We start from the raw sequence: 26,950 nt of genomic DNA, 5'->3' as shown, positions 1-26,950 counted from the left end.
TGCTTTTCTTTTGCAAGAATATTATGGATCCAACCCACCATCTCTGAGATTTTGAGTTTCACTACAGTGACAATTAAAGCCTCAAACTAGGCAATATGGACCTAGACATGGATGCAGTGAGGAAGAGGTTCTCATCTGCCTGCTCCCCGTCCTCCAGTGAAGAGGATGAGGATGATGAGGAAGTCTATCAGTCTACATCTGTTACTGGCCCACAGGATGAACACCACCCCTCTCTCATGCTCTGGTAACATCTCATCATGTATGATAATTTCCTGTGCTGAAGTTGTGAGAATAAAGATTTTACATTTGCTTCAGTTTACAAAGCTTGTCCTGAAAAGGAATAAAATCTAATCTGGATCAAATGTGTTTACGGAATTAAAAAAGGGGGACTTGCAAGAGGGTTTTAGTTTGCCACACTTAAGGGACATGGCTACTTGAGTTAACAGTTGAGAAACTCATCTAAAAGTGGAACATGTGGTGCATATCATAATCACAGCTTTTAAATTATTATTTATGGGCGGCTGTGGCTCAGGAGGTAGAGCAGGTTGTCCAATGATCCCTGGGTCGACGGTTCGAATCCCGGCTCCTCCTGTCCACATGTCGAAGTGTCCTTGGGCAAGACACTGAACCCTACATTGCCTCCAATGGGTTGGTCGGTGTGAGCTTGCCACCATTGGTGTGTGAATGTGGGAAGTGAGGACGCTGGCGTCGACTGTTTGCAGCTTCACCTCCCAATGTATGAATGAATGAACCATTGTAAAGCGCTTTGAGCGCTATAAAAAATGCAATTAATTATTATTATTATCATTATTAAATGTGGCCAAATTAACCATTGTGTTGTCACTGCATCAACACTGAAGCATGCATGCACATGAAACTAGCTTATTTTTTGTTCAGTTGCCACTGTGTTCAGGATTCGCTGCTGAGCTCCAACAGTTGTTTCACTGACTACAGAGGTGTCCGCAACTGGATTATCATCCTTCTGGTGGGTGACTCATTTTAACACTATTCTATTGTTGTTGTGATGTTCTAATGTTATTATTAGGCTAATTAAGTTTCTATCAAAAGCTTAAAAAATGGTTCTCGACCTCTTTTGAGCGCTGGATCACTAGCTATTCAAAACAATCCTCAAGGACCACCTCACACATCACCTACTATATGTAGTATACACGGAACAGGATTGTGTCAAAGGTTGTGTTAAACCAGATGCAGGATGTCTCAATAGAAGAGCAGCTAGACCAAACTTTACAACCACCCCAATTGTGTAAGTTATATTGTATTAACTCTCCCATACAGATTGGACAAATGTATTCACAAATGAATGGACCACCTGCTGTATTATGCCATGGGACACTAGTGGTCTGTGGACCACTGGTTGAGATATTGTAGGCCTATGTGTAATCACATAATACATTGTCCAACAATAATTGTAACTCTAAACCTTGTGATTGTGAACCATTTTTCGATGCACCAAAAAACACTGCATTGTCCAGTTTCTGGGATGGGTGTCTTGTCTGACTAGCTTTCTTCTTTCCTTTTTATTTATTTGTGAAAACGTGCCATTATTGCTCATATCTCAATCAAAATGACATCCAGTGTTTCCCTGGCTACAATTGTGATGTCATGATTTTCAGGTCTTGACATATGCACATTTGATCTTGGAGAACTATATACAGTACGTGAGTATGAACTAAAAACTGTCTTGCACATGCACTCACATCACTCACTCACATACACATGTACTGTCTGTATGTACATGTATAACAATAATGTTTTGTCTTATTTGTTTCCTTAAATTAGACATGGATTTTTAATAGATCTGAAGAAGGTTTTGGAACATCTCACTGAGCAAAAATATGCCTGGTCATCTATCAACCTTATACTGGGTGAGATATCTGTTATTTATTATACCAATTATCTTAACCACAGCATCCATTTTCTGGGGGCCCGGAACAGAACACTAAACAGTCTGAAGTTTTAATTTGATGCAGGGGCTGGAGCTAGGCTAAAGGAGATTTGGTGTAGATGGGGGAAAAAAGCGCTCCAAGTACAGTTGTAACTCAGGTCTGTTTAACTATGAATGGAGGGTCCATTGGGTCCTCAGTAACAACTATAGGCCCAAATGTTTTCAGTGTGTTTGTTATGAAAGCAGTTACAACCACCTGCAACTAGCTTTGGAACCTAGAATGGAATGATGACATGGAAAAACTGTAAAACTGTAAATGAGGACTTTGTAGAGGGATATGTATGATCTGTTGGTGATTATGGACAATGTTGTTGTGAATTTCCTCCAGCCGGCAACATGTCTGCTATTGTGGCCTTGCTTCTCGAGAGGTCCCAGGAAAAGGTATAAGACAAGCGCAAAATTGCATTACCTTTCTTTTCTTTTTCTAAATCTGGTTCTGATATGGAAAATGCATGTCTATTCTATTCTATTAGGGTACTTTATCCTCCATCAATGGCCAGCGTTTACATCTAGGAAATCTAGGATTTCTCATGCTATTTCCCGCTGTTGTCATTCTATATGACTCTAAAATATCAACAGGTAAATATTACACAAGGAAGGTGCGTCATTGCTATTTCTAATCCACCTGTTGTTGCAAGCAACAGAAGTATATTTGGTCTGCTACATACAACACTGTATAGTGTATACTAAGCATGTTGCATGTAGTATTGTGACTGCCCTTTTGTCCAGCAGGTGGAGCACTCTTCTCTCTGTGGACCAGCACTGTTCTGTGGCTTAAGCTATATTCCTACCAGGAAACTAACCGGTGGTACCGACAGGGTCATTTCATGGATGCAAGTATGTCATCAGTGGCAAAATATGTCTGCAGGATTGGAACCTCAGAGTCCATTTCAGTTATGCCATGAACAATAACCACTTCTGTTTTTTGTATGTATTTTGCAGGGACAGACCAGAATGTATCACATGAGCCAGAAGTATATGACAAGCACCTTACTTTGCAAGGTGAAGCTACCTATTTAATTCAATTAAACTCTTCTAAACCTCCTCAAAGTGCGTTCTGGGGACTCCCAGCGGGGGTTCCAGTTGGTCCCACTCCCCAGCATATTAGTTAATATCATCTAAATCAATTTTACAACTTAAACCCAATATTTCTACAAGCTGAGCTTGTACATCTATAGCTATTAAAAAACAACTCAAATCTTGTTGGGGTTCCCTGGCACAATATATTTTCAGATGGAGGTCCACGGCCAAATAGGGGGTCCTTGACAAAAAGGTTTGAGAACCACTGTTCTACGTTGAAATGTACTAATCCCAGTTTTCTAGAAGGTGGCTTGATTGGCATGAGCAGAAACAAAAGCATAAAGATGTCATGCAATTTAATTGGGATATCACTAAAGAAGACCTTTCCAGGTAGAAAGTAACGTTAATCCTACTATAAATGCGCCACGTCTCTGTGTGTGTGTCTGCGTGCGTGCGTGCGTGTGTGTGTTACCCCACCGACTTCTAATTCGACACACGCGTTCCACACCCCCGCAGGGAGTGCAGTGCCCGGTATCGAGTCGGTCGGACCCACCGTTCTCCAGAACCACCACAAAAGGCTCTGCTCAGGCTCTGCCAGTGGGCCTAATCAGCCAATTTCCAGCCTCTGCCTCAGCCAATTGATTGCCATGTCAGTTTGCCCTCTTCAGACACAGGCAGACAGTCAGATACAACAGAGATCTACATCTCCATGTGGGACACAGACAGACAGTTAAAATGGGTGCTATGACAAGTTGACAGGTATTATTAGGTTCCAAAGTTGCATCGTTCTCAAGTAGGCCGGGGGCCGACGGGCACGTACAATGATCCTGCATCGTGCCTATGAGTTAAATAACTGTGCCAGATTCTGAATGAAAGTTAGTGAGAGATGGGTGTTCTGCAAAACATTATTTATTTATTTATTCTTGTAAATGAGAAATTGATCTTCTTTTTAGATCTTTATTACTTCCTCCTGGCCCCCACTCTGTGCTACCAGAGAAACTTCCCCCAAACCCCCAAAGTCCGTATCAACAAACTGCTGCAGAGGCTGATGGAAATGGTGAGTTGAATAATTGTCAGCACTGCTCCAGCAAAGATGTCATTGATGTCTTTCCTACAAGGTTTTCTTTTATTAGGTTTTTTATTGCAGATAACAAGTCAGTCTGTAAATGACCTGACCGATGCCTACATTATGCGAGGCAATTTTAATATGATATTTGAAAGGACTTCTTTGTGTCTGATATACTATGAGCACTGCTGCAGTCCTCTGTGTTTATTAATTACTGCCTTGCCTCTCCCACCTACAGATGATCCTTATTCAGGTCATAGTTGGAATCGTGCAGCAGGTAATTTGTTAAATAATATTAAATATGTATTTTTGGCAAGAATATTATAATAATATGGCTGTTGGGAAGACCAGGTATGTCAAAAGGTTTTACCTGTTTTAGGAAATGAAATATTGTTTCAATATTTATAAAACCCAGAACCAGCCAGACTTTTGACTTGTTTTATCTAAAATTTTAAATTTTAAATCTAAAAAAAGCTAATCTATAAGCTCACAGCACATCACTTTGTGACACATTGTGAGCTTGTAGATTGGCTATGTCTGCTACTTTTGCATGACACTCTTGTACGACAAAAGCATACATTAAAAAAAAAAAACATGAAAATGAAATGTGGAGATGCAAGGTTTCTGCCCAACAGCAACATAAATATTTATATAAGATCTTTAATGGCATATGCATTAACTATACCATAGCTTAGTGTTTAATTACAGTAATGTGCCACTACATATTTTATGTACAGTGTCTACCATAATGTTTTTCGCTTAAGGCTATACATTTTAATAGTGTTGTTTATCATCCACTCTGACTATTTGTTTGTTGCCTGTACATTTGGTTTTCTCTCAGTGGATTGAGCCCATCTTCCAGAGCTCAAAAGACTCTGTGAGTGATGTTTCCTATCATGTGATATCATATAATTTGCATCATAAAATTGTCTATGCTTTTGCAGCTAACTCTTTCTTTATACGTATATAGAATATGGACATCATAAGAAGGGTGGATCACCTAGCAGGGCTTGTGGCAAGTATCTTTTTACAATGTATTTTTGCAGTGTTAGTAATATGATTCATTCCATCGACTCCAGATGAACAGGATTTGTCGCAGGTGTCTTCAGATATTGCTGTCGGTCTGCCATAAAGCAAATGTGTAAGGTCTAGGTCTAGCACACCTGGGCTGGGATCCAGGTATTTATAGATAAAGGCTTAGAGACAAAATACATTCTGTCAATGGGTGGTGGCTGTGTTTTCTGTGGTCTTTTGAGAGGGAAATGTTTAAAACACAATCTGTACTGCAATGTGTTTAAATGCTCCTGATTGACAAAGTAATGTATGCTCTTCTCAGGCATCAACTCATTTTTTATGGCTCCTCTTCTTCTTCCTGTCTCACTCGTACCTGAACTTCTGCGCTGAGCTCCTGCGCTTTGGAGATCGCCATTTCTATGGAGATTGGTGGTCAGTCAGTCATCATATACATCAGAAAGACATCAGAAATTCTCTGTTTAGTGTTTTTTTCTTATTTACAGTATAGATTTGTGATGGTATAACAAATATGATTTATATATGTAGGAATGCCACAACCCTGATAACATTCTGGAGGAACTGGAATATTCCCCTTGAGAAATGGCGTCGCAGGTATTCCAGCCTAATGGTGCTGAAATTGTTCTGTTCCTTTTTTGGGGGCTGATAGGATATGTTAGGGAGCAATCTTTAAACTAACACATTCTGTTTATCTCTATCGTTTCTCCCTGTTTGTTGATGCTTATGAAGACATCTTTATGCACTGCTTGTGGAGAAGAATGTGTCCCCAACTCAAGCAGAGGTATTGGTCTTTCTGCTGTCTGCTGTCCTTTGTGAGGTAAGACTACATGTATACTGTGTGTGGTGTCAACAGGACTGGAATTATACAGCAATAATAGCATTGAAGGTCAAATAAAAAGATGATAATTACGAATAGTCAAAAATAACGTATTGTTTTTGGCCTTTGCCTCTTGCAGTATGTGATCGCTCTGCCTTTACACAGTTGCCGCATGTGGATCTTTCTCATGATGATACTTGAGGTGAGAGCTGTGTTTCACCATTTTATACAGGTTTATGAGATTAAACTGTTGCTCCAAATGGGATGTGTGTGTAAGCCTACCACTTAAGTTACATACACAGTATGCTCTCACAAAGTAATAGTTAGCAAACAAAAACAAATTGAGGTGCCAAACATGATATAAAAAACAAGTGGCTAGATTGCCATTCAATTTGCTGTGTTTCATCTGAGGATTATACCTACTTCATGGTTTAAGAGACCGATCTCATAGCCTTGTGTCTAGTGCCGCCCTTTTAAATTTACAATCTCAAAATATAATCTCATGATTCCCATGAAAATTGCTTAGCACATTTATGCTCCCCAGAGTATGAAACCTACTGATTGTCCTAATGAACTGTCCTCTTCACAACCATTCCCAAAATGTCAACTTTAAAAAATGTTTTTATCCAATCACACCAGTATTGATGAGGGGCTGTTGACCTTGGTAAATAAGTCTAAAAGTGAAGAAAAGGCTGCACACTCATTTATTGATATTAACATTACCTTCTACCTGGAAAGGTCTTCTATAGGGATATCCCATCTTACACACTTGATACTACATTAGAGGCCCTGGAAGATTTATGTCAGGACAGGTAGCATCTTGTACATTTTAATGTACATGACTATTAACTGTCGTGTACCCTACCGCCTCTAATCTTTTCATGTCAAAATTCGTGAATGTCGTTGTAACGTGATGTGTTGTGAGCTTGTAGATGGGCTATATGGTGTGTAGACTAGAGAAGAAGTAAGGCTACAGACACCTAGGGGACCCAAGTCAATGAAGTATATCAAGTTTACATGGTTAATTACTTGCTTTCTACTAACTTGGTTGGATAGTATATATGTAGACCAGTGGTTCTCAAACCTTTCAGATCGAGACCCAAAAGAGAGATTAGACGTTTGCCCGGGACCCAAACTAGTGAGCATAGCTTTACAAGCGCACACACAATGCATTGCTTCGTGCCACATTGCAAGCTTGTAGATCAGCTATTTTCACTACTTCTTAATTATAATGAACAACAACAGATTGTTTCCTTTCCTCTCTTTGTTTTCCTATCTGTAACTAAGCATTGTCTATCCCCTCCTATAGCTTCTGGTGGCTGTTTTCCTTGGGCACTATTTCCAGGGTAACTATGGCAATGCCTTAGTATGGGTGTGTCTGCTGCTGGGCCCTCCTGTGGCGGTGACCTCCTACTTCCATGACCACTACATCAACCTTCATCAGCTTCATCATCGGTCTTTATCTTCACCGGGCACAACCTCTTCCTGACTGATGATAGCCCCCAGTGAACTATCTCCTGTCATGTGGTTGGAGACACATGGTGGCAATCACATTGATTAGACCAAGATGACTGTGATCTGAGGTTAAATGAGGACTTTTTCAAGTTCCCACTGCACTGAGGAGGAGTAAGGAGATCCTTTGATGTGAGACTGTGATAATGTCTTCCAGTGTTTCTGAGTAACAGTTCAGCAGTGCACTTAGGTGGTGTAGTGGTAAAGTCCCTGCCCACCACCATGGAGTTTTTGGGTTCGAATCCTCGTATCCGGCTTTGTCGGGTGTCTGTGTGAACACAATTGGCCTGTGTTCAGGGAAGGGAAGCGGGAAGGGTGATTTTTGTCACTTCATGTACTCCTACGGGCTGGGGGCGGCACCTATCAGCAGGGAGTGCTGGGCGGGGGGAGTAGGACGAAGACCCTCACCCTACGTCCTCTAAATTAATAAACAAAACGAAAAAGGGAATTTGATAGTGAAAATTGCCATTCACCCGAAGGAATAAAGGAATATATGCCAAACTGTGCACACTCACTCCCTGGATGCCAACAACAAACCTCTGCCCCAAATTTTCCATAACGGCCTGTTATAGCGCCACCATGAGACCGACCTTTGCAAAACACATTTCTGTAGATTACTAGTACACATTTTATCCATACATCACACCAACCGGTATACACTATCTCTATAATCATAATGATCAACACGGATCTGTCCGCTTCCCCATATTCCATCCCCATTGGCTAAGATTGCCTTCCAAAGTTTGCAGGATTGGTCCGTTTTGAACAAAATGCCTCAAATTTTAACAGTGTGCTACTTCCGTGCAATTATGCAGGCACATTCCCACTAGGCAGAGGAAGAAATGCCACTTCAACATTTTCAAAACATTTTCAATTTCATGGTGGCACTATAACAGGCCAATTCCTGTTTTTACCTATAACTGCGCAGGAGTATGCTATACGCACACCAGTCTTAGTAGTGGTGCCCGTCCACGGTAGAACAATGTAAATGTGAAGTCTTGAAAAGACAAAGGTGGCCACACACACTCGTGGCCAAAGTGTCGATACTTTATACCAACGTTTCGGCAGATGCAACTGCCTTCTTCAGGGTATCATATAAAACGTTGTTTTTTACTCTCTGCGTCCTATTGACCTATTCTAATAAAGTATTGGCACATTTTTGTTTCTCCTTATTTACCCAGGGTAGTAGCTGAGCACAGATGCTCATTGTCAGCAACGCCCGGCCTGCACATAGAAACACACAGACAGACACACACATTAAAACCTGGGATCTGACCAGTACAACCTCAATCTTATATACTATTGGCCACTAAGCAGCTCCACTGGAGAAGTTGGGGGTTCAGTGCCTTGCTCATGGGCACTTCAGCGGTGTTGGGTGAGTGATGACCAATCACTTCCCAACCCAGATTTTTCCTGCCCGGGGAATCGAACCGACAACCTTTCGGCAACAAGGACGCTCCTCTAACATGGTTTATTTCCTTATCCTGTTCTCTATGTAAAGCTGTCATACAGAACACTTTAATTACAGATAACGTAAGATATGTGACTACATATGTTATTGGCTACAAGTGTGTGCGGCCAACTTTGTCTTTTCAAGACTTCACATTTAGGCTGAGCAGTCCATGCAGGCACCTAGGCCGGCAATCCAGCCTGATGTTCGAGTCCCGAGCCCGTCGGCCTTTGCCACATGTTTTCCCCCCATCTCTCTCCCGCTTTCATGTCTAATTACTGTACCCTATCAATAAAGGCAAAATACTTCATATTTATAACTATACCGATCTGTGTACAACTTTGTATGCACACGCCCTAGTAGCGGCTAAGTAAAATCATTTGCCAGGCCGATCTTTGCAAAACACATTTCTTTTACTCGCCCAGATTTTATCCATACATCACGCAAATCGGTATACACTATCTCTATAGTCATGTGTTCAACACAGATCTGTTTACATTTTCATAAATTACTCCTACACATTTTGTCCAAACATCACAAATGATATTATCCTGGTGGAGACCTGTGCCTTGCCTTGTTTTCCTCATTAACCCTAGTGATGCTGGGTGCCTGATGCTTATAAATGTGAAAACAAAACATAAACCATGTGTTTAGGATTACCAAATATATTACATTCTAAAGGCACACCCCCAGTCCGGGTGTCCCTTATTTTCAAGAAAAATAAGGGACGCCCAGTAAAGGATAAAATCTCATCTCAGTCGGCCTACTGTGCTGTTTGAACTTGTAAGATGTGTGTCATTGATTGATTCCCAAAATAAGGAACAAAGTGTGTCCTCTTTTAGTTTCCAAATAATGGACGATTGATTCCATATTTCAACGGATGGTTGGCAACCCAGGCGGAAACATGATAGGCCTATGTCTTTGAAAAGCTGAGCAACTGACTTAGTCAAATTAATTACGTCTTTTATGGATCATTTCTTTACAATGACGTCAGTCAGTGACATCATAGCAGATAAGGTTGCTTAGTGCTTATACACTGGTGTGTCAACATGTGTGGTTAAGGAAGGGGCCCCATTTCCCTTCAGTTTACTGTAAGTTTCATGGACAATATCCATGAGGAAATACCAGGGATATATGGTACAATAATAGGGTCAATGAGTACAAGCACACAGAAACTTGTGAATTAGGAAGTAAACTTTTTTATTTTATTTTTTTGTATCTACTGCCATATTTAGCATTTTAACGTTTTGGCGTATAATGTTGAATTACATCTAAAGTCTTGACAATTTTATCAGTGAACATAATGTGCAACAATTTGAACCTTGAACAATGTAATAAACCAGTTCAGTGTCATGTTGTTTGTTTGGGGCATCATTTTTTGTTATCCTCCTATCGATTTTATTATTACTTTATTATTACTGACACTGTGACACACTGACATCCAGAATCCATTGCGCCACAGTGATTACCGAGAGTCACGTGGTACTGTCATTGAGGCGGAAATGAAAGTTAACTAGCGACAGCAGCAGCGGAGCACAGCTGAACAAGGTACGATAAAAATAAACAATAATAGTCCTCTCCTCTCATTGTCAACAGACACGCTGCTGTGTCCGGAGATACATTACATATTGTCTTTTGCTATTAGGTCTTCCACAGCCGCTTTATTATCACCATGTCTTGTAGAGAGAGAGAGAACGACTGTATAGCTGGCTAGCAGTTAGCTGTATCTGGGTAGCATAAAATGCCCCCTGATCATCATCATCTTCCGTGTTTATGTTTTTCTACGCCACCAAGGGTATTTAAATATGGACACGGGGTTAAACCTCAACCCCCATCCGGGCAGCAATACGATCTAAATCTGCGATTAAGTCCCATTGAGTGGAGCCTGGTAGTGTTTGTCACCCCGAATAGCGGATTATGATGTGTGTCATGTTATTGTTAAATGGGGGTTGATGATGGTTGGTTGGTTGATTGTCGGGGGATGCTGCTGTCTCCTTTTTGTTGTGGTGGCAGGCGGCAGTTTTCATCTGCAGAACCATCAACCATCACAGATGATGCGAGGCGGTCAGCACTAGTGTGTGTGTGTGTGTGTGTGTGTGTGTGAGTGAGAGAGATAAACATTCATTCATTCATTCATTCATTCATTCATTCATTCTGCTCCAGAACCACTGCATCATCATCATCATCATGCATGACCTCTTCGGTTGTGTCATTGATTATTATTGTAATAGCCATTGACTGAGTCACCAGCAGTCACCTTCATAGCAGGTAATACACCGGGGCACAGCAGCAGCTGCAATGTGTGTGTGTGTGTGTGATGGGTCTGAGAGGAGGACCCTTTCGCCACGACTTTTCTATAGCTTGTTTTGTTTAGGACCTTTCTTCTTTATATGGGAGAGTGATTGTCCGACTTGGCTGTATAGTCCCACAGAAAAAGGACAATACAGCTTTCCATCCATTGTCCTTGGATATTGAATGCAATCTGCAACGCATTGAATATTCTCTGTAGTGTCCGATTTGCTCAAGGTGATGTGCCGGGAGTTTGACTTGAAGGTTAATGGTACTCTTGCACCAAAAGGGAAAGCCTCGGGAACATTCCCCTTGCTATGATTCCTTGCTTTATGATGAACAATATTTTGTTAGGTTTGTTCAGAATCAATATTCTGTTTTTTTTCCGTGTGTGTGTGTGTGTGTGTGTGTGTGTGTGTGTGTGTGTGTGTGTGTGTGTGTGTGTGTGTGTGTGTGTGTGTGTGTGTGTGTGTGTGTGTGTGTGTGTGTGTGTGTGTGCGCACATACGTACTTGGGGCTTAAAGTTCTCAGTCCTGGGGACTGATTTCATAGGGATCATTTAATGAGATCAGTACAGATTTGCAAAACATCATTTTCAGTCTTGGGATTTGTTTTGGCTTTAAACCCTGTGTACTGTGTTGTCTCTAGAGCTGGGATGTCATGGCAGCTGCCAGTGTGACCAGACCTGGCAGTGCCCAGACCGCTGAGAAGTCTCTGCTGACCTTGAAAGGTAATTATCACATTATTATTCAACCATATTAATCATTTAACGCCAGTGATTCTCACAACCTGTGGGCCGTGTGGATATTATTGCAAGTGCGTCCTCCCCAAATGATAACACTAAGATTTTAATGATATTTATATTATCAATCATCATTAGAATCTCAGTATTATATAGTGTTTTCGAGCAATTACGTCAACCCCCACAAAACGAAGTGTTGTTTGTGTCATGAGTAGTGTTGTTGTTGGGGAAAGTTACCTAAAATGATTGTGCAGCTGTGTTGCTGTGGCACAGTGTGAGACAAGACCTTTAATAGTAGTATGTACACAACATACTCAACTATTGATATAGGAAGCATTTCTTCAACAACATACCTTGAAATCAGTCTGCCTGGCATATAGTCTGGAGCGCGCGTGTGTGTGTGTGTGTGTGTGTGTGTGTGTGTGTGTGTGTGTGTGTGTGTGTGTGTGTGTGTGTGTGTGTGTGTGTGTGTGTGTGTGTGTGTGTGTGTGTGTGTGTGTGTGTGTGTGTGTGTGTGTGCACACATGTGCGTGCGTGCTCTGCCTCTGATTTGCTTACGCTGATATTTGAACAACTAGAACACAGGCACAGTTGCATAGTCGGTAGTGCTATCGCCTCGCAGCTAGAAGGTCCTGGGTTCGATTCCCGCTGGGGGCGTGTTCTCTCCTCCGTGTCATCAGTGCCCATACCCGAGGTGGGGTTGGCGAAAGGGCCTTTCTGTGTGGAGTTTGCATGTTCTCCCCGTGTCCCCCTAGGTAGGTACCCTCACAAAATACATGCAGTAATCCTGGTCTCTAAACTGCCTCCCCCTGGCCAGCCGGGGCGCCTGATGGAGTGGAAAGGAACTGGTCGGAATAACGTGTTCCTATCACGCGCTACGTCCGTCCGGGGAAACTCCCCGCTGCAAAATCATGGGATAAAAACATTTAAAAAAAAGATAATTGACACTGGGTGAAAAAATGGGTTGCAAAATCGTGGGATAAAATTTAGAGGAAAGAACAACAACTACAAAATCCCCAGTTACTCCCAGCTCCCATGAGCACATTCACACAACACGCAAATATTATGTTGATAAGCTATGCAAGCTTTACTCTGAATGAGGTCATTTTTCACCACAAATAAAGCATCATAAAGGCCATTTGTCACGCCACTGGTGAGTAAAGACCCCAGACCGTGAGTGAAATATATATAAAATGAAACCCCCACCTGCCAGATTTGAATTGATATATCATGCCATGTCGGTATCGGCCAATAATTCCCTAAAATGGATCCACATGTGAATATCGTGGTTCTGATGTGGATCTCAGACTCAATGTGGCCAGCCTGTCGCATAACTATGTCTATGACGTATGACTCCAAAGTTAAGCAAGATTTCAGCCTGATCCAACAAGCTGCATCGACTGAATTTACGTTAAATATTTGAGTTGTTACATCATATTCCGTGCACAAACTGCATTATACACAAAGCTGTGCATAGGAGGTGCTAGCGCCCCTCAAAAAATTTAAATGAGTAGAGGTACTAACCACTTTAAACCATAGGATAATTGGCAAACCTTGGCAGGACTTCTTTTCTGTGAAGAGGTTAGGTGTAGAGGGTAAATTAGAGAGCTCTGGTGGACGGTCAACATGCAGTATAGGCAGGGTTTAAGTGGCTAAGTTACACTGTTAGGCAGTGACAGTGTACATAAGAAATGTGTTGCTGATCCGTCACTGTCAACAGGGGGGTTCCAGGTGGTCCCCAGCTAAATGATGGAGAGTTGGTAACCAAATGTACCCCTATAGATCTTTAACTCTTGAGAGCCATCTGCCTCCCCCGACACGTTCAAGGGAGGCAGATGGCCGCCCACCCAATCAATCAATCAGATTTATTCCACCCTGGAGTCGGGTTCTGTTTGCTCACAGTCGCAAAATTGCTTGCTCAGGGTGGGATCTCTGTCAGTTCTCTGCTCTACATGTAAAGTGTCTTGAGACAACTTATTGTGATTTGACACTTTAATAAAATTGAATTGAATTGAAACCAAATGGACCTTTAAACATCTGCATTACTTCTACACAAGTCTACACAATTAGAGAATGTAGATGAATTGATATTTTGATCAACATTTGCCTGTTATTGTTATCTCTCCTATCTATGGTACCACATCAATACAGCAAGGAATTGTGGACAAAATAAATTTATGTTTTGAGTCCTAAATCTCATCAAATGGTGGTCCGTGGCTCAAATGGCGAATAAATAATGGACATTGATATGAAAAGGGTTGAAAACCACTGGTCCACTGGTTTGAAAAATTATCTCCGGCTATACGGACAGACACACAGACCAACCCTCTTATTGATTTATTGTTGGGTCGCCTGCTGCAGAGCCCCATAATACAAATGTGTCATCGACCACCCATGGATACTGGAGTTTAATTGTTGATGTTTACGTGGGCAATCTCTGGCGCTGCATAGTGCATAAGCGATGCTGAATGACGGGTTGGTCAGGTGCCTGTTAAGCGGGGAGTGGAACTTGGAAGGATAGTGCGTAGTTTGTGTTCCTCCATTCACGTTACACTCTCCTGGTGACACTCCTCAACTGTCCTGGTGAAAAGAAGCAGTTATTGACTTGTGGAGATTGTCTACAGACACCCTTCCCGAGGCTGCAAGTAGAGGTTAGCTGTGACAGGGGCTATACACATGGGAGGAATTGGTGTAATAACAAAATGAAAACAAAAACACATACCACATAGATATTTATTGTGTTCCAACCATGTTGATGCGTTGGTGAAAAAACAGCTCGTGTTGATCTTGAATAATATCCACACCGCAGACACGGTCTGCTGTGTGGATATTATTCAAATGTCTCTGAAAGTAACGACACATTTGCGATTTGCAGTTTTCTGAAAAACCTATGATTCTGTATCGGTGGTGCTCAAACTATTTCATGTGTAGGAAAGGAACCCCACACTTACAGGTAATTGGCTGCGACCCCAGTCTGAAAATGTGTCGTTCCAGGGACCCCCCAAGAAGCAAAGATTGAGTTACTTAAACTTTTGCTCTGAAAGAATATTTATATTCAAAGATTTGCGCAACATTTTCACGATTCAGTCAATCCTCTGCCGAAAACTCTTTTTGCAATATCTGTATATTGGTCAAAAGTATTATGGAATAGTAATTGAATATCGGCAATAATTTCAATATCATGCATCCCTAATATTCAGTATTCACACTATTATTAGATTCATCTCTTAATGCCCAACTGACTTGCAAATCCAGAAATGGGGTCAAATATTTTTGGCAAGAATACTTTGCATTTGTGATAGCCAGTATGGACTACAAGGTGTGTGCTAATTCAGGTACATTGTTAGAGACGGACAAATCATACTTCTGTGTAGAGTCTAAACTCTGTATCTACATATTGTCGCTGGAAAAAGTGACAAAATAACCTGTGTTCCAATGGATCCAATGTAGTTATTTTTTAGTGACAGGCTCAGGCCATTAATTCATGGAAAAGCAGATGAAATATGGAGATTTATGCCTGATGCGATAGTGACGATCGATAAGTGCTCATTGTTGCACGTTGCTCATATTAGCGAGTGTTCGTGACCACAGTTGAACACTACTTCCACAACCTGAGGTTCGCTAATCTTTGCGGCGCGTTCATCTTATCACATACCATTCAGTTGTCTGTCCTCTCGCGTCCCGCTCATTGTGTGGAAAGCTATTTCCAGTAATACACTGTGTTGGCCGTCTTCCACCTCTCTCTGTCACTTCCTTCTGCTTACCAGAGAGCTGCAGATGAATCATGTTTTGTTCCATTTACCAGATGTTTATATGAGTTCAAAGACAGCATTTGTCTCTCAAACCAGTCTAACTGATTACCTTGCTGGCGACTTGATAGAAGAAGATGATGCTTTTTCTTTTCAAAGCATGTATTCAGTCCGCTGGTCATTTTCATTTGAAAAGCTTTTAGGAGGATTTGGAGGTTTTGTGTGCCCCCCCCCCCCCCAACAAGGACGAAACGGAGTCAGCAGCACATGTGACTGACACATGTCACTACAGGATGAACTATGAATACAAATTTGTAACTGCAAAATGTTGGAAGCTTGTAAAAAAAAAAACGATCATTTTTGTTTTTAGTACATGTGTAAACTAATGATCACTGTGTGTGATGTGACAAAGTTGAGGTTGTAGGACAGATTATCAGATGCTATGATGCTGAACAAATCTAATCTATAATGGCTGCTCAATCTTTTGCATAATATTTGTTAAATTATTTTAGTAACTAAACTTTGTCATTACCATGTAATTATATTCTTAAATCAGGCCCATTAAGCACAAAAACCAAAGTACCACCACAAATGTTTTCTTTGTTACCTCAGCTAGAGGGCGATGTGTGCGTGCGTGCGTGCTTCCATCACCACTGTACTGCTGCCAGAACAAAGTGACCTCAAAACTGCACTCGGGGGATATCCTCGGTCCAGCTTAGAATCTTTGCTCTGAGCTAGTGAATGGGACGCTACCACCTTGTAAAGAACCCTTTAAAGGAGACCTGTACATTTCAAAATATCAATGACAAGTATCTCATTGACAGAGCAATCATCCTTCCAGGCTATGGACCGGAACAAATGGGCAGTCCAGCTTATGGGTTCTAATCTACACTACTAAGTAGCCCAATAAAACACTCCTGTCCCTATGGCTCCAACTTTGACGATGGCGAGGGCCACATTGGCAGAGGGCCACATTGCATATAGCAAAAATAGCCGATCTACGAGCTGAAAACGTGTCGCACTGCGACGTGTTTTGAGCACATAGATCAGCTATCTTTGCTATTTTTTCCTTGTGGATAGGGGGAGGCTGTTTTACTGAGACAACATGTAGTCCAGGAAGTAAGTGAGCCCAGTGTCCATGACATCAGGCAGTCCATGGACACTTTAAAATACTAAAATATCTACAAATACACATTACCCACAAAATAACCCCCCAGGAAAGTGTTTCTTGACTCCCAAACATCATTAAAATAAGATCTGGTTGCAAATGGGATGAAATGGCCCTTTAATTGCTGGTGATACAAACATAATTGACACAAGGAATTAACAATCATGTTGTCACATGCCGTGCTACATTCACTGCATCAAACACAATTCATATTAAGGACATTCCTCCTAGTGGAGATTTGCATTCTACTGAGCACAGCTTTCTAGTTTTTTATTATGCACTATATTATAAAATAGCTTGACTTTATTGTTTGCTACTTATAATCAAGACTTTCTATGAGTCTAATTATGAAGCTTGGGCTATGGTATCTTGAGGGTTGAATTTGAAGTAGTTTGATGTTATTGATATTACTCGCTATGAATCACTTTCTTACTCTGGCTACTGATTCAACCTATATGATTCTCTGGCTACTGATTCAATCTATAGGATTCTCTGGCTACTGATTCAACCTATAGGCTTTTATTTATAGTTATGGGGATGTCACTGCCATGACATCGCGTTGCTTCCCGTTGTCGTGGCAACACTACTCATGAAGCAAAGGTTACTCTTGATGAAGAAAGAAACAGGTGCGCTTCCTCTGGAAACGACCCTTTGTTTAAGGCAGTGGGTGCTCAGCTTTGAAAATAACTTAACTCATAAACCAACTAAATGGAAAAGGCGGCACTCCAAAATAAAAGATGGCTCGGATGCAATTTCTCATGTTTATTTGCGAACGCTGGCGCGTTTCGGCAGAGCCTTTTTCAGAGCAGAGTAAAAAGTTACGTTTGATGCTATGCCAATATTGACCGTCACCTATTTGTTTTGTCTACGCCAGGCCGAAGGTGTGACCAAGACTGTTTTTGACTCTGTTTGTCTGTCCGTCCATCTGTGTATAACTAATCTCTGCGCCGTTGGCACACACACTCCCCGATTTTTTGCGAAACAATTGTTTTTATATTACTCCTAACACATTTCATCCAAACGTCACTCAAATCGGTACACATTATCTCTATAGTCATGTAATCGATTTGAGATGGATCTGTCTGATTTCCTGATTCGCCAATATCTGATTGGCTTAGTTTGGCTCCAAAGCTTGCAGGAGTGGCCCGTTTTCAACAAAATGCCTCAAATAATAAACGCAGCATCCCACATTGCTGGCCCACAATAAGCTACCTGCCCTGGCGGTGATGTTCCCCCCACCCCTACAACAACACTATTCCGATCCTGACTGTATGTTATTCATTATTTGTTGATTATTTGTTGATTATTTAGTTTGGGTTGATTTTGACAGCAATTTTTTATTTTAGTTTTAGTCATAGTCTCTTGAATAGTTTTCATTTAGTTTTAGTCACCTGGAATGTTTTAGTGTTTATTGTCTAGTTTTACTCGACTAAATCTACAGTTGATTTAGTTGACTAAAATGATTTTCCACTTTCCACAGATCAGCTATCATTTTTTGTCATAGTTTTAGTGGACAAAAACAACAGTGTTTGTGTGTCTTTTCCACAGTGGTCTCTGCCAAGCCTCAGTCCCCCAAGCTGCCCAACCGCCACTCTCGTCTCAGCTCCTTCGTGGAGGTGACCGCCGATGGCCTGAGCAGTGAAACAAAGAAAACAGGCAAACGCAGCGGACACCAGGAGCTCCAGTGGAATGAGGACCTCACCCTGTGAGTGTGACCTTCCTTGGAGGCTGCATACGATTTCAACTAAATTCAAAGTGCTTCATTAGCATGAGAAAACATACGTTTACATTGCCAAACGAAAGGTGGAACAATGCAATCAAAACAAAGCGTATGTAACAATTGAAAGTCAGAATCTCCAATAAATCAATTTCTATGTACCGAGGTCACTCGATGCAGATGGTGCAGGGATACACGCAACTTGTACATGCATAGTACCTCGTACATGTACAAGTTCACACATGCTCACACAGATGCGCACACATTTTTTTATCTAAGATGTTGTATTGAGAAGAAAACAAAAGTGAACGTACACACAACGTTGTGTGTGTGTGTGTGTGTGTGTGTGTGTGTGTGTGTGTGTGTGTGTGTGTGTGTGTGTGTGTGTGTGTGTGTGTGTGTGTGTGTGTGTGTGTGTGTGTGTGTGTGTGTGTGTGTGTGTGTGTGTGTGTGTGTGTGTGTGTGTGTGTGTGTGTGTGTGTCCTATAGTAACGTTACACCTCAGAGTCGTCTGGATCTGAAGCTGTGGAGTTGTCACACTCTGAGGAAGGAACTGCTGGGCTGTGCTACCATAGACCTTCTGGACACACTGCGCACGCACGATGGCAAGAGTAAGGACACACGCACTCTGTTAAACATGCATGTGAGGAGAATACAAACCCACACGTGATCAGATGCATAATGTGAGTTCAGCCATACAAACGGAACATACCTCGCATTACCTAGCATTATTCCTCTGTAATAAATGTACAGCTCCACAAGTACAGACTTGAAGAAATATTTCTGTTTGATAGAACACCTCCACGCCTTAACGCACGGGAGTGATAATGCATCCACAAAGTGCAATGATTTTTATTTGTATTACGTTTTCCTATAGTCTACCTGTGTTCGGCTGATCCTCTGCTGTAACTGTGCAGTCAAAATCTCAGCCGATCAGAGCCCAGAGTTCATGTGAATACATCATTCATGTAGGGTTTTTTTTTCTTCAGAAAACTGTCATGATTCAGAAGACATTTGTAGAATCTGTTCTCAGTCCAAACTGGGTTAAAGAGGATTCAGTGTTGAGGGCTTGTATGTAAACGCAGCCAGCTTCCCCATCAACCAAACTGACCGCAACTCATCCATCCTCATTTCCTAAATCCCCCGTCCTCCATCCTCACTTTATTTGATTTGTCTTTTATTTATTTCTGATTTATTAATGTCCCTCGTCCTTCCCCCCCACACTCTTTTCTGTTTCTGCATTCTATTTCTTTCTCTACTTTCTTCACTTTTTTCTTTCTTTCTCTCTTCCACCCTCTCTCTCTCTCCTGTGCTCTGTCACTCACCCGCATTCTCTCCTCCTCTCTTACACTACGATCATCATTCTCCTCCCTCTCTCTCTCTCTCTCTCTCTCCCCCCCTCCCCCTCTCGCTCTCTCTCCCCCCTCCGCCTCTCGCTCTCTCTCCCCCCCTCCCCCTCTCTCTCTCTCACTCTCTCTCATGCTCACGCTCACTCTCACGCTCACGCTCACTCTCCCGCTCTCTCTCCCTCTCACTCTCTCACTCTCTCCCCTCCCTCCCCCCTCTCTCTCTCTCCCCTCCCTCCCCCCTCTCTCTCTCTCCCTCTCACTCTCTCCCTTGCTCTCTCTCCCCTCCCTCCCCCTCTCTCTCCCCTCCCTCCCTCCCCCTCTCCCTCTCCCCCCTCTCTCTCTCCCCTCCCTCCCCCCTCTCACCCTCTCCCTCTCCCCCCTCCCTTTCCCCCCCCTCTCTCTCTCCCCTCCCTCCCCCCTCTCTCTCTCCCCTCTCTCTCTCCCCTCCCTCCCCCCCTCTCTCTCCCCCCTCTCCCCCCCTCCAGTGGAGAATGTACAGCTGAGTCTGGTGCTGCAGACGGAGAACAAAGGCTCGGTTGTAGCAGGAGGCGAGCTCAACGTCTGTCTGGACGGCCTGGTTGTTGATCTGGGCTCACTGCCCAATGGCAGCGCGGCAACAGACAGTGAGTCCCGCCCTTACCATGCACGCACGCACGCACGCACGCACGCACGCACGCACGCACGCATGCACGCACGCACGCACGCACGCACACACACACACACACACACACAGGGGAGCAAGAGACACAGAAGATAGCACACACACGCTGCTGCTGCTGCTTCTACTACTTCAGAAGTGAGGGTTTTTCACACACTTAACAGAGAGACTAGTAAGACATGAACCCAACCCATACACATTCACACACATAGACATACAGTAAGAGTGTTTGTATCGCACACACATAAAATACAGTGAGCACTGAGCACTCACGCACGCACGCATGCACGCGTACACACACGCGCGCGCACACACACACACACACACGGAAAACTCCCAAGTGGAAACTAGACGGCTTATTAACGCACAAGGCACAATATATTGACCAGTTCCTCCTTCTCTCAGTCTTTCCCTTCCACTTTAATAAGTGCAGCAGACTGTGTGCACAGTGAGATGGGTTGTGAGGACTCCTGTTTGTGCCTCCCTCCCTCACAAGTCTCCACCCACGTCAAGTGGTTTCTCATTTGGAAAAAGCCAATGTGGGTTTTTTTTTTTTTTTTTACCTTATTGGAAAGATGGAACCCTCTACAATGACAAGTTTCTGTTGCTTTCATCAGCATTTGAGGGGCCATCGCTCAATGTGTGCTTAGTTTTCCCTCGGTGGCTCTTTAAACTGATCCAATTAGGTCTCATGGCTCCATTAAAGATGCAGATTTGTGGTTTCCTGCTGTGCATGGACAGTGTTTACAGGGGAGGTGTCAACTCTCAGGCCAGTTTTCCACCACAAGAACTTTGGTTCTAGAACTGGTTCCGTTCTAGATTCTTGGAACCTTGGTGCTTTCACGGAACCGGTCGGCCATTCTTTGGTACCAGTTCCGAATCAACTTTTAGGGTTCTGAACCAAAACCAAACCGGTTCAGCGCCGGTGGAAAAGAGGCCTGCGAGTGAACACATGGAACCGAATAGACCAGTAGTTTTCAACCCTATTCATGTCAAGGCCACAGAGGAAACATTTATTTACTGTTATGTTAATGATAAAACATTGATAAATGTATTTGAACGTGAATGTGCTAGTGCTTTGTAAAGCTTTAAACCAAATGAGGTTGCGGTACGAATTTTGACCAGCACAACTGTTACTGAATAGAAAGCAATATGCTACTTACTTTTATTTCCAACATATTGACTTTTGATGTCAGCATTTTCGAAACAAAATGTTGTTGTCGATGGGGCGTACTTGGATTCAGCTATCAGGAAAAGGGGGTACTGATTCTGAAGCCCAAAAACACTGGAATAGACCATTACTGGTCCATTTGTACACTGAGGATTTTATTATATATATTGGGGCTACAAACATTGTGTCCAATGGGGGTCCTTGGTAATGCCTATCAAACTGGCAGTCCTTGAATTAAAAAGGTTGAGAATCACTATAATTTACTAGACATGACACTATAGTGTTAAAAAAACAAACCATAGACTCATCGAAACGTTTGTTTTTCTTCAGATCAGCATAACAAATATGCTTAACTCAATATAAACTAGGGGTGTGTTCAATTAATCATTAATCATTAATCATATTTTGTGCATTTATCCATCAAAACATTCCTTATTTTTATTGTCTCCACCAGGCCGAAGGAATGGGGAGAGAGTATGTTTTGCACTTTGTTTGCATTTATTTCCTTGCCTTTTTTTTATTGTACGTTTTTTTAAATTGATTTGGAAACGTAAAATGTTCGGACAAATACAATATGTTGGTCAAAACCTTTGCAATTGGTCTAGGACTCTGCAAAAGTAAATTTAGTAGGACACGTGGTCATCATTCAAAATGAACACGCATTGCGATACATCGTGGCCTCTGGATCGCGATACAGCATGTATTTCATGCAGTTGTAGGCAATCCCCAGCCCTAATACAAACTAAATCCTCTACTTAAAACTCATTATCATCAGCACAAACAGAATTTACCTTGCACGTATAACACGACAACACACCACAGTCATTTCTTTCATACCGGCCTAATTAGCATGTTGCCCATAGAATAAACTGTTCAGAAACCCGAACCTGAGGTCTGCAATATCTTCCGTTTTCCAAGCGGTACACTAACATTTTACTTTCCTCTATGGCTTGGCAGTAAACACGGCGTCCTTTTAAAGGAAAACCAACTCGTTGACCTGCCTTCATAGGCTGAGCCACGGCCTCCAAGCAGGCCCGTGTATCTGTGCATGAAGCAACACACACACACACACACACACACACACACACACACACACACACACACACACAAGGCTCTTCACAGAGCGTCGGACGCACAGAGTGCGCACTGTGTTCCGCTGAATGGACACAGGGCCAGCAGTCAAGGGCAAAGCCCGCCAAAGCATATGCTGTATAAATGTCTCTTTGTGAGTGTTTATATGTGAATAGGGGATAAGAGGCGGAGCTTGTGTGTGTGTGTGCGCGCGCTCGTGCGAGTGTGTGCACATACATGCGCTGGCTTGTTGCATGTGTTTTAGCAAGAGTTTTTGGAGGTCCCCTCTCTCCCCTGACACAGTGTTCGTATGTTGTGCATGATGATGTGTGTGCTTGTCGGCGTGTGCACAGGCCAAAGGTCAACGTCGTACAATGAATAGGTTTTAGCTTTCCCGTTCCCCTCACACTATGGTCTGTTGTTGTTGGAGGGCAGGGGGGGAGGTTCCCCTAAAACGTCACACGTGCATCTCTCGACCCATTCTGACAGGCTGCACAGCATGCACACACACACACACACACACACACACACACACACACACACACACACACACACACACACACACACACACACACACACACACAGAGAGAGAGAACACGGGAGCACTTTTGTGTAATTTGTTTCGGAGAATTGCGTAATTTGAGGCTCATTGCTTGCAGCCCAGCAGTACAATCGGCTCCTGTGATCCCGGACCAGGGAGTGGGGGAGAGGAGAGGAGGGGGTTCCTTTCACTTCACTTTGGTGGGGGGGGGGGGGGTGTATGGATGTGAAGCAGTGTGCTGTTAGGAGGTGACTGAATATGCTTCTAGGGTGTGTGGTGTGTGTGGTAAGGTAGAGAACAGAGGTCTTGAATGTGTCCCTTTGAGAGCAGGATTGGGGCTCATTGGTGTGTTTGTGCATGTGCACACACCACTTCTTGTGTTTTTATGTTCTAGAGAGGGTGTGTGTGTGTGCATGCTCTCTGGGAGGGGTTTACAAAATATATTGTCGTTGTCGGGCAGAAACCTGTACCTGTTTTTTTGTAAATGAATGCCCTACTCCGTCATACTGAGTGTTGCATGTTTTATTACACACAGTACCACGCCAGTTCAGAAACCCGTCCACCACTGACATCATCGTTAGGCAGTTCATTATTATTATTTTTTGAGTGGTGTAAACCACTCCTACAACTGGCTTTGTTAGTCTGTGCAGAAAAAATTAGCATGGTTGCTATGTTCACCCTGTTCACCCGGGTGTGATTTCATTACGTCAGACATGATTTTTGAGTGGTGTAAACCACTCCTACAACTAGCTTTGTTAGTCTGTGCAGAAAAAATGAGCATGGTTGCTATGTTCACCCTGTTCACCCGGGTGTGATTTCATTACGTCAGACATGATTTCATTACGTCAGACAGGCTATATAAGACCTTACACCACTCAGTTCACACGGGTGTGATTTTTTACTATATATTTAGATTTTTATTATCGTGAGAACGATGGCTTCCATTATCGCATTGCAACTTTTGAGGAATAGAAAGCCTGCAGTTTCTATTAGCTTGGATTCCCCATTGATGATGTCACTGGTGGACGGCTTTCTGAACTGCCCACAGCCCTCCTATGAGACACAGGCTGAGTAGGGAAAACAATAGTGGCATTTTATCATGAACATTAGTGAGGACCAATTATATGAAGATACGTTGAAAAGTGGTCCTTTAAGTTCACACCTCAACATAGTTTACAAACGCTGCCGAGTGTCACACCAGCGTGTATTAACATAGGAATGAGCCTAGATGCATATCAATGGTCCTTTGTGTGACCTGTAGTGTAGGTGTTAAGCACATGCTCGTGAAGTCTTTAGCGTCCCTGTCCCACCACAGATGGATTCACCAATGCAACACTGGTCATACTACACAGTGTCACGCAAAAGTAGCAAAGATTGCCGATCTGAAAGCTCACAAAGCGCTGCGATGCCTAGTGAGCTTCTACGTGTAGGTTTTTTATTTTTGCTATTTTGAAATTTTGTTTTAAGTGAAAGTGCTTTAGTGTGTCTGTGGGCTTTACTGAACCAACATATTCATTTTTTGAGTATGAGTAGCCGGATAGGAGCCAGAGGACAGCCGCAATGTTCCCAGTTGGATCCCTGTGGGCTCCCCCAGAGTTAGTGTTGAAGTGTCCTTGAGCAAGACTCTGAACACCTAATTGCTCCCGATGTGCAGGTTGGTGCCTTGCATGGTTTCCTCCACCATCGGTGTCTGTATGTGAATGGGTGAATGTAATGCACAATCTATGTAAAGCGTTTTCGGATAAAAGCGATATATAAATGTGCACCAGGCATTTACCATTAACAAGAGCTTGCGACTGAATAATAACTACATTGGATCCATACATTGGAACGCGGGTTCTTCCCCCTCGTTTCCTGAAAACGGTACGGTACGTTTTGAACACATGAGCTTTCCACCCGCCAGCGGCGGTATAAAGGTTGGAGTGTGTTGCCTGCATGGTGCCTGGACGGGCTGTAAGGGAACTAAAGCCCTCACTGTTCCCTTCCTCAACGCACCTCTGTTGGTTTGTAAGCTTTGCTCATTTCCCCTGGCAGCATTTCTGACACTCTCATATACACACACACACACACACACACACACACACACACACACACACACACACACACACACACACACACACACACACACACACACACACACAGGGAAAACCTTGTAAACAAGCCGTCGCATTGTGCAGCGGAGAAAAACAGATGTGAGCGCAGGGAAAACTCAGTCCTGTGTAAATTTGGACAAGCACACCTTTTATGCACGTATGCTACATGTGAACACACACACGCGCACATGCTCAGAAACACTCGGGTCATATATGGGTGTGCAGATTGCAGAAAGTCAACAGGCTATATGTGTAGAGTAATTGCAACTTGGTTAACCATATAGGATGGAAATATTGCCAAACATTTCTGTTCTTGCTAAAGGAAAAGGGTGTGTTGCTAGCAGTTTGAGGTCAAAGATTTATTTGTTTTTGGTTCAGCATTTTGACTTCATTTCTTCTCTACATGCAAAGATGGCTTATTTTTATGTAAACATTTTGTCCCTGTGCACTATGCACTCCTACCTATATTCTGCTACTAAACGGTAAAACCCTGAGTGTGCATTCAGCTGTGAGAGAGTAGCCTACAAATGTTACCAGGGGATAAAGTGTACCTTCTCTAGCTTTGATCTAATCCACTAGACCAGTGGTTCTCAACCAGTGGCCTGGGGACCACCAGTGGTCCTTGATGGGGTTCCAGGTGGTCCAGTTGGTAACCAAATGGACCCTTATAGATCATTAACTCTTGAGAGTGTAAAATTATACCAAATGGACCCTTACAGGTAAATAACAGGTAAATAACAGGTAAATAACAAATAAATAATGCTCCTTGATATATGAAAAGAGTTGAAAACCACTGCACTAGACTTATGAATGTGTTTATCAACTATCAACAACCAAGTCTAAAGGACAAGGTCAGTAATTCTGTATTGTTAGTGTCTTCTCCCGACCAAGAGACTCAATTTGATTGTATTCACATTTTGAAGAATAGGTACAGTTCCAACAAAATCTGCTACGAGGATAAAACCAGAGAAAAAAAGACATCAGAGTTTCACATTTTCAATTCATCAGAAATTGTAACTGTTTGATTGATTGAATACATTCTTAACAGTTTGCACAAAGTGCAGCAGTACGATTATACATTGATGCTGAGAGGATAAGGGCCTCTCAGCATAACCTATTGATAACCTATTGATGAATCTTACCCTGGCCTCTCACATGGGAAACCTATTGAATCTTACCCTGGCCTCTCACATGGGAAACCTAACCTATTGAATCTTACCCTGGCCTCTCACATGGGAAACCTAACCTATTGAATCTTACCCTGGCCTCTCACATGGGAAACCTAACCTATTGAATCTTACCCTGGCCTCTCACATGGGAAACCTAACCTATTGATAAATCTTACCCTGACCTCTCACATGGGAAACCTAACCTATTGAATCTTACCCTGGCCTCTCACATGGGAAACCTAACCTATTGATGAATCTTACCCTGACCTCTCACATGGGAAACCTAACCTATTGAATCTTACCCTGGCCTCTCACATGGGAAACCTAACCTATTGATGAATCTTACCCTGACCTCTCACATGGGAAACCT

At 42.7% G+C, this 26,950-nt stretch overlaps 2 protein-coding genes across 4 annotated transcripts in view; both read left to right on the top strand.

Moving 5' to 3' along the window:
* Window positions 1-95: 95 nt before the first annotated feature.
* LOC306924001 (diacylglycerol O-acyltransferase 1-like) lies at window positions 96-7,695 on the top strand (the record flags this gene model as incomplete). The annotated part of the gene is made up of 15 exons (XM_079502345.1): window positions 96-244; window positions 898-985; window positions 1,635-1,675; window positions 1,801-1,886; window positions 2,295-2,347; window positions 2,440-2,545; window positions 2,699-2,803; window positions 3,940-4,043; window positions 4,291-4,329; window positions 4,894-4,929; window positions 5,389-5,498; window positions 5,613-5,678; window positions 5,814-5,901; window positions 6,041-6,103; window positions 7,211-7,695. The coding sequence occupies 15 exons, from the start codon at window positions 96-98 to the stop codon at window positions 7,388-7,390; spliced, it is 1,314 nt and encodes a 437-aa protein (XP_079358471.1). The 3' UTR covers window positions 7,391-7,695.
* A 2,609-nt stretch (window positions 7,696-10,304) lies between these two features.
* Window positions 10,305-26,950, top strand: part of wwp2 (WW domain containing E3 ubiquitin protein ligase 2) — a 71,022-nt gene continuing 54,376 nt past the window's right edge. For 2 of the 3 annotated variants that reach the window (XM_079501699.1, XM_079501697.1), the window contains exons 1-5: window positions 10,305-10,411; window positions 11,801-11,882; window positions 18,360-18,516; window positions 19,018-19,139; window positions 20,363-20,500. In XM_079501699.1, the coding sequence (XP_079357825.1) occupies window positions 11,813-11,882; window positions 18,360-18,516; window positions 19,018-19,139; window positions 20,363-20,500 (487 nt within the window). In that variant the 5' untranslated portion in view covers window positions 10,305-10,411; window positions 11,801-11,812. Of the gene's footprint in view, window positions 10,412-11,026; window positions 11,132-11,800; window positions 11,883-18,359; window positions 18,517-19,017; window positions 19,140-20,362; window positions 20,501-26,950 lie in introns of all 3 variants that reach the window. The other variant, XM_079501698.1, reaches the window with a different exon arrangement.

This window comes from Electrona antarctica, assembly GCF_951216825.1.
Source record: "Electrona antarctica genome assembly, chromosome: 5".
In the NCBI taxonomy this organism is placed as follows: domain Eukaryota; kingdom Metazoa; phylum Chordata; class Actinopteri; order Myctophiformes; family Myctophidae; genus Electrona; species Electrona antarctica.
This window is presented reverse-complemented; position numbering and strand designations above follow the sequence as displayed.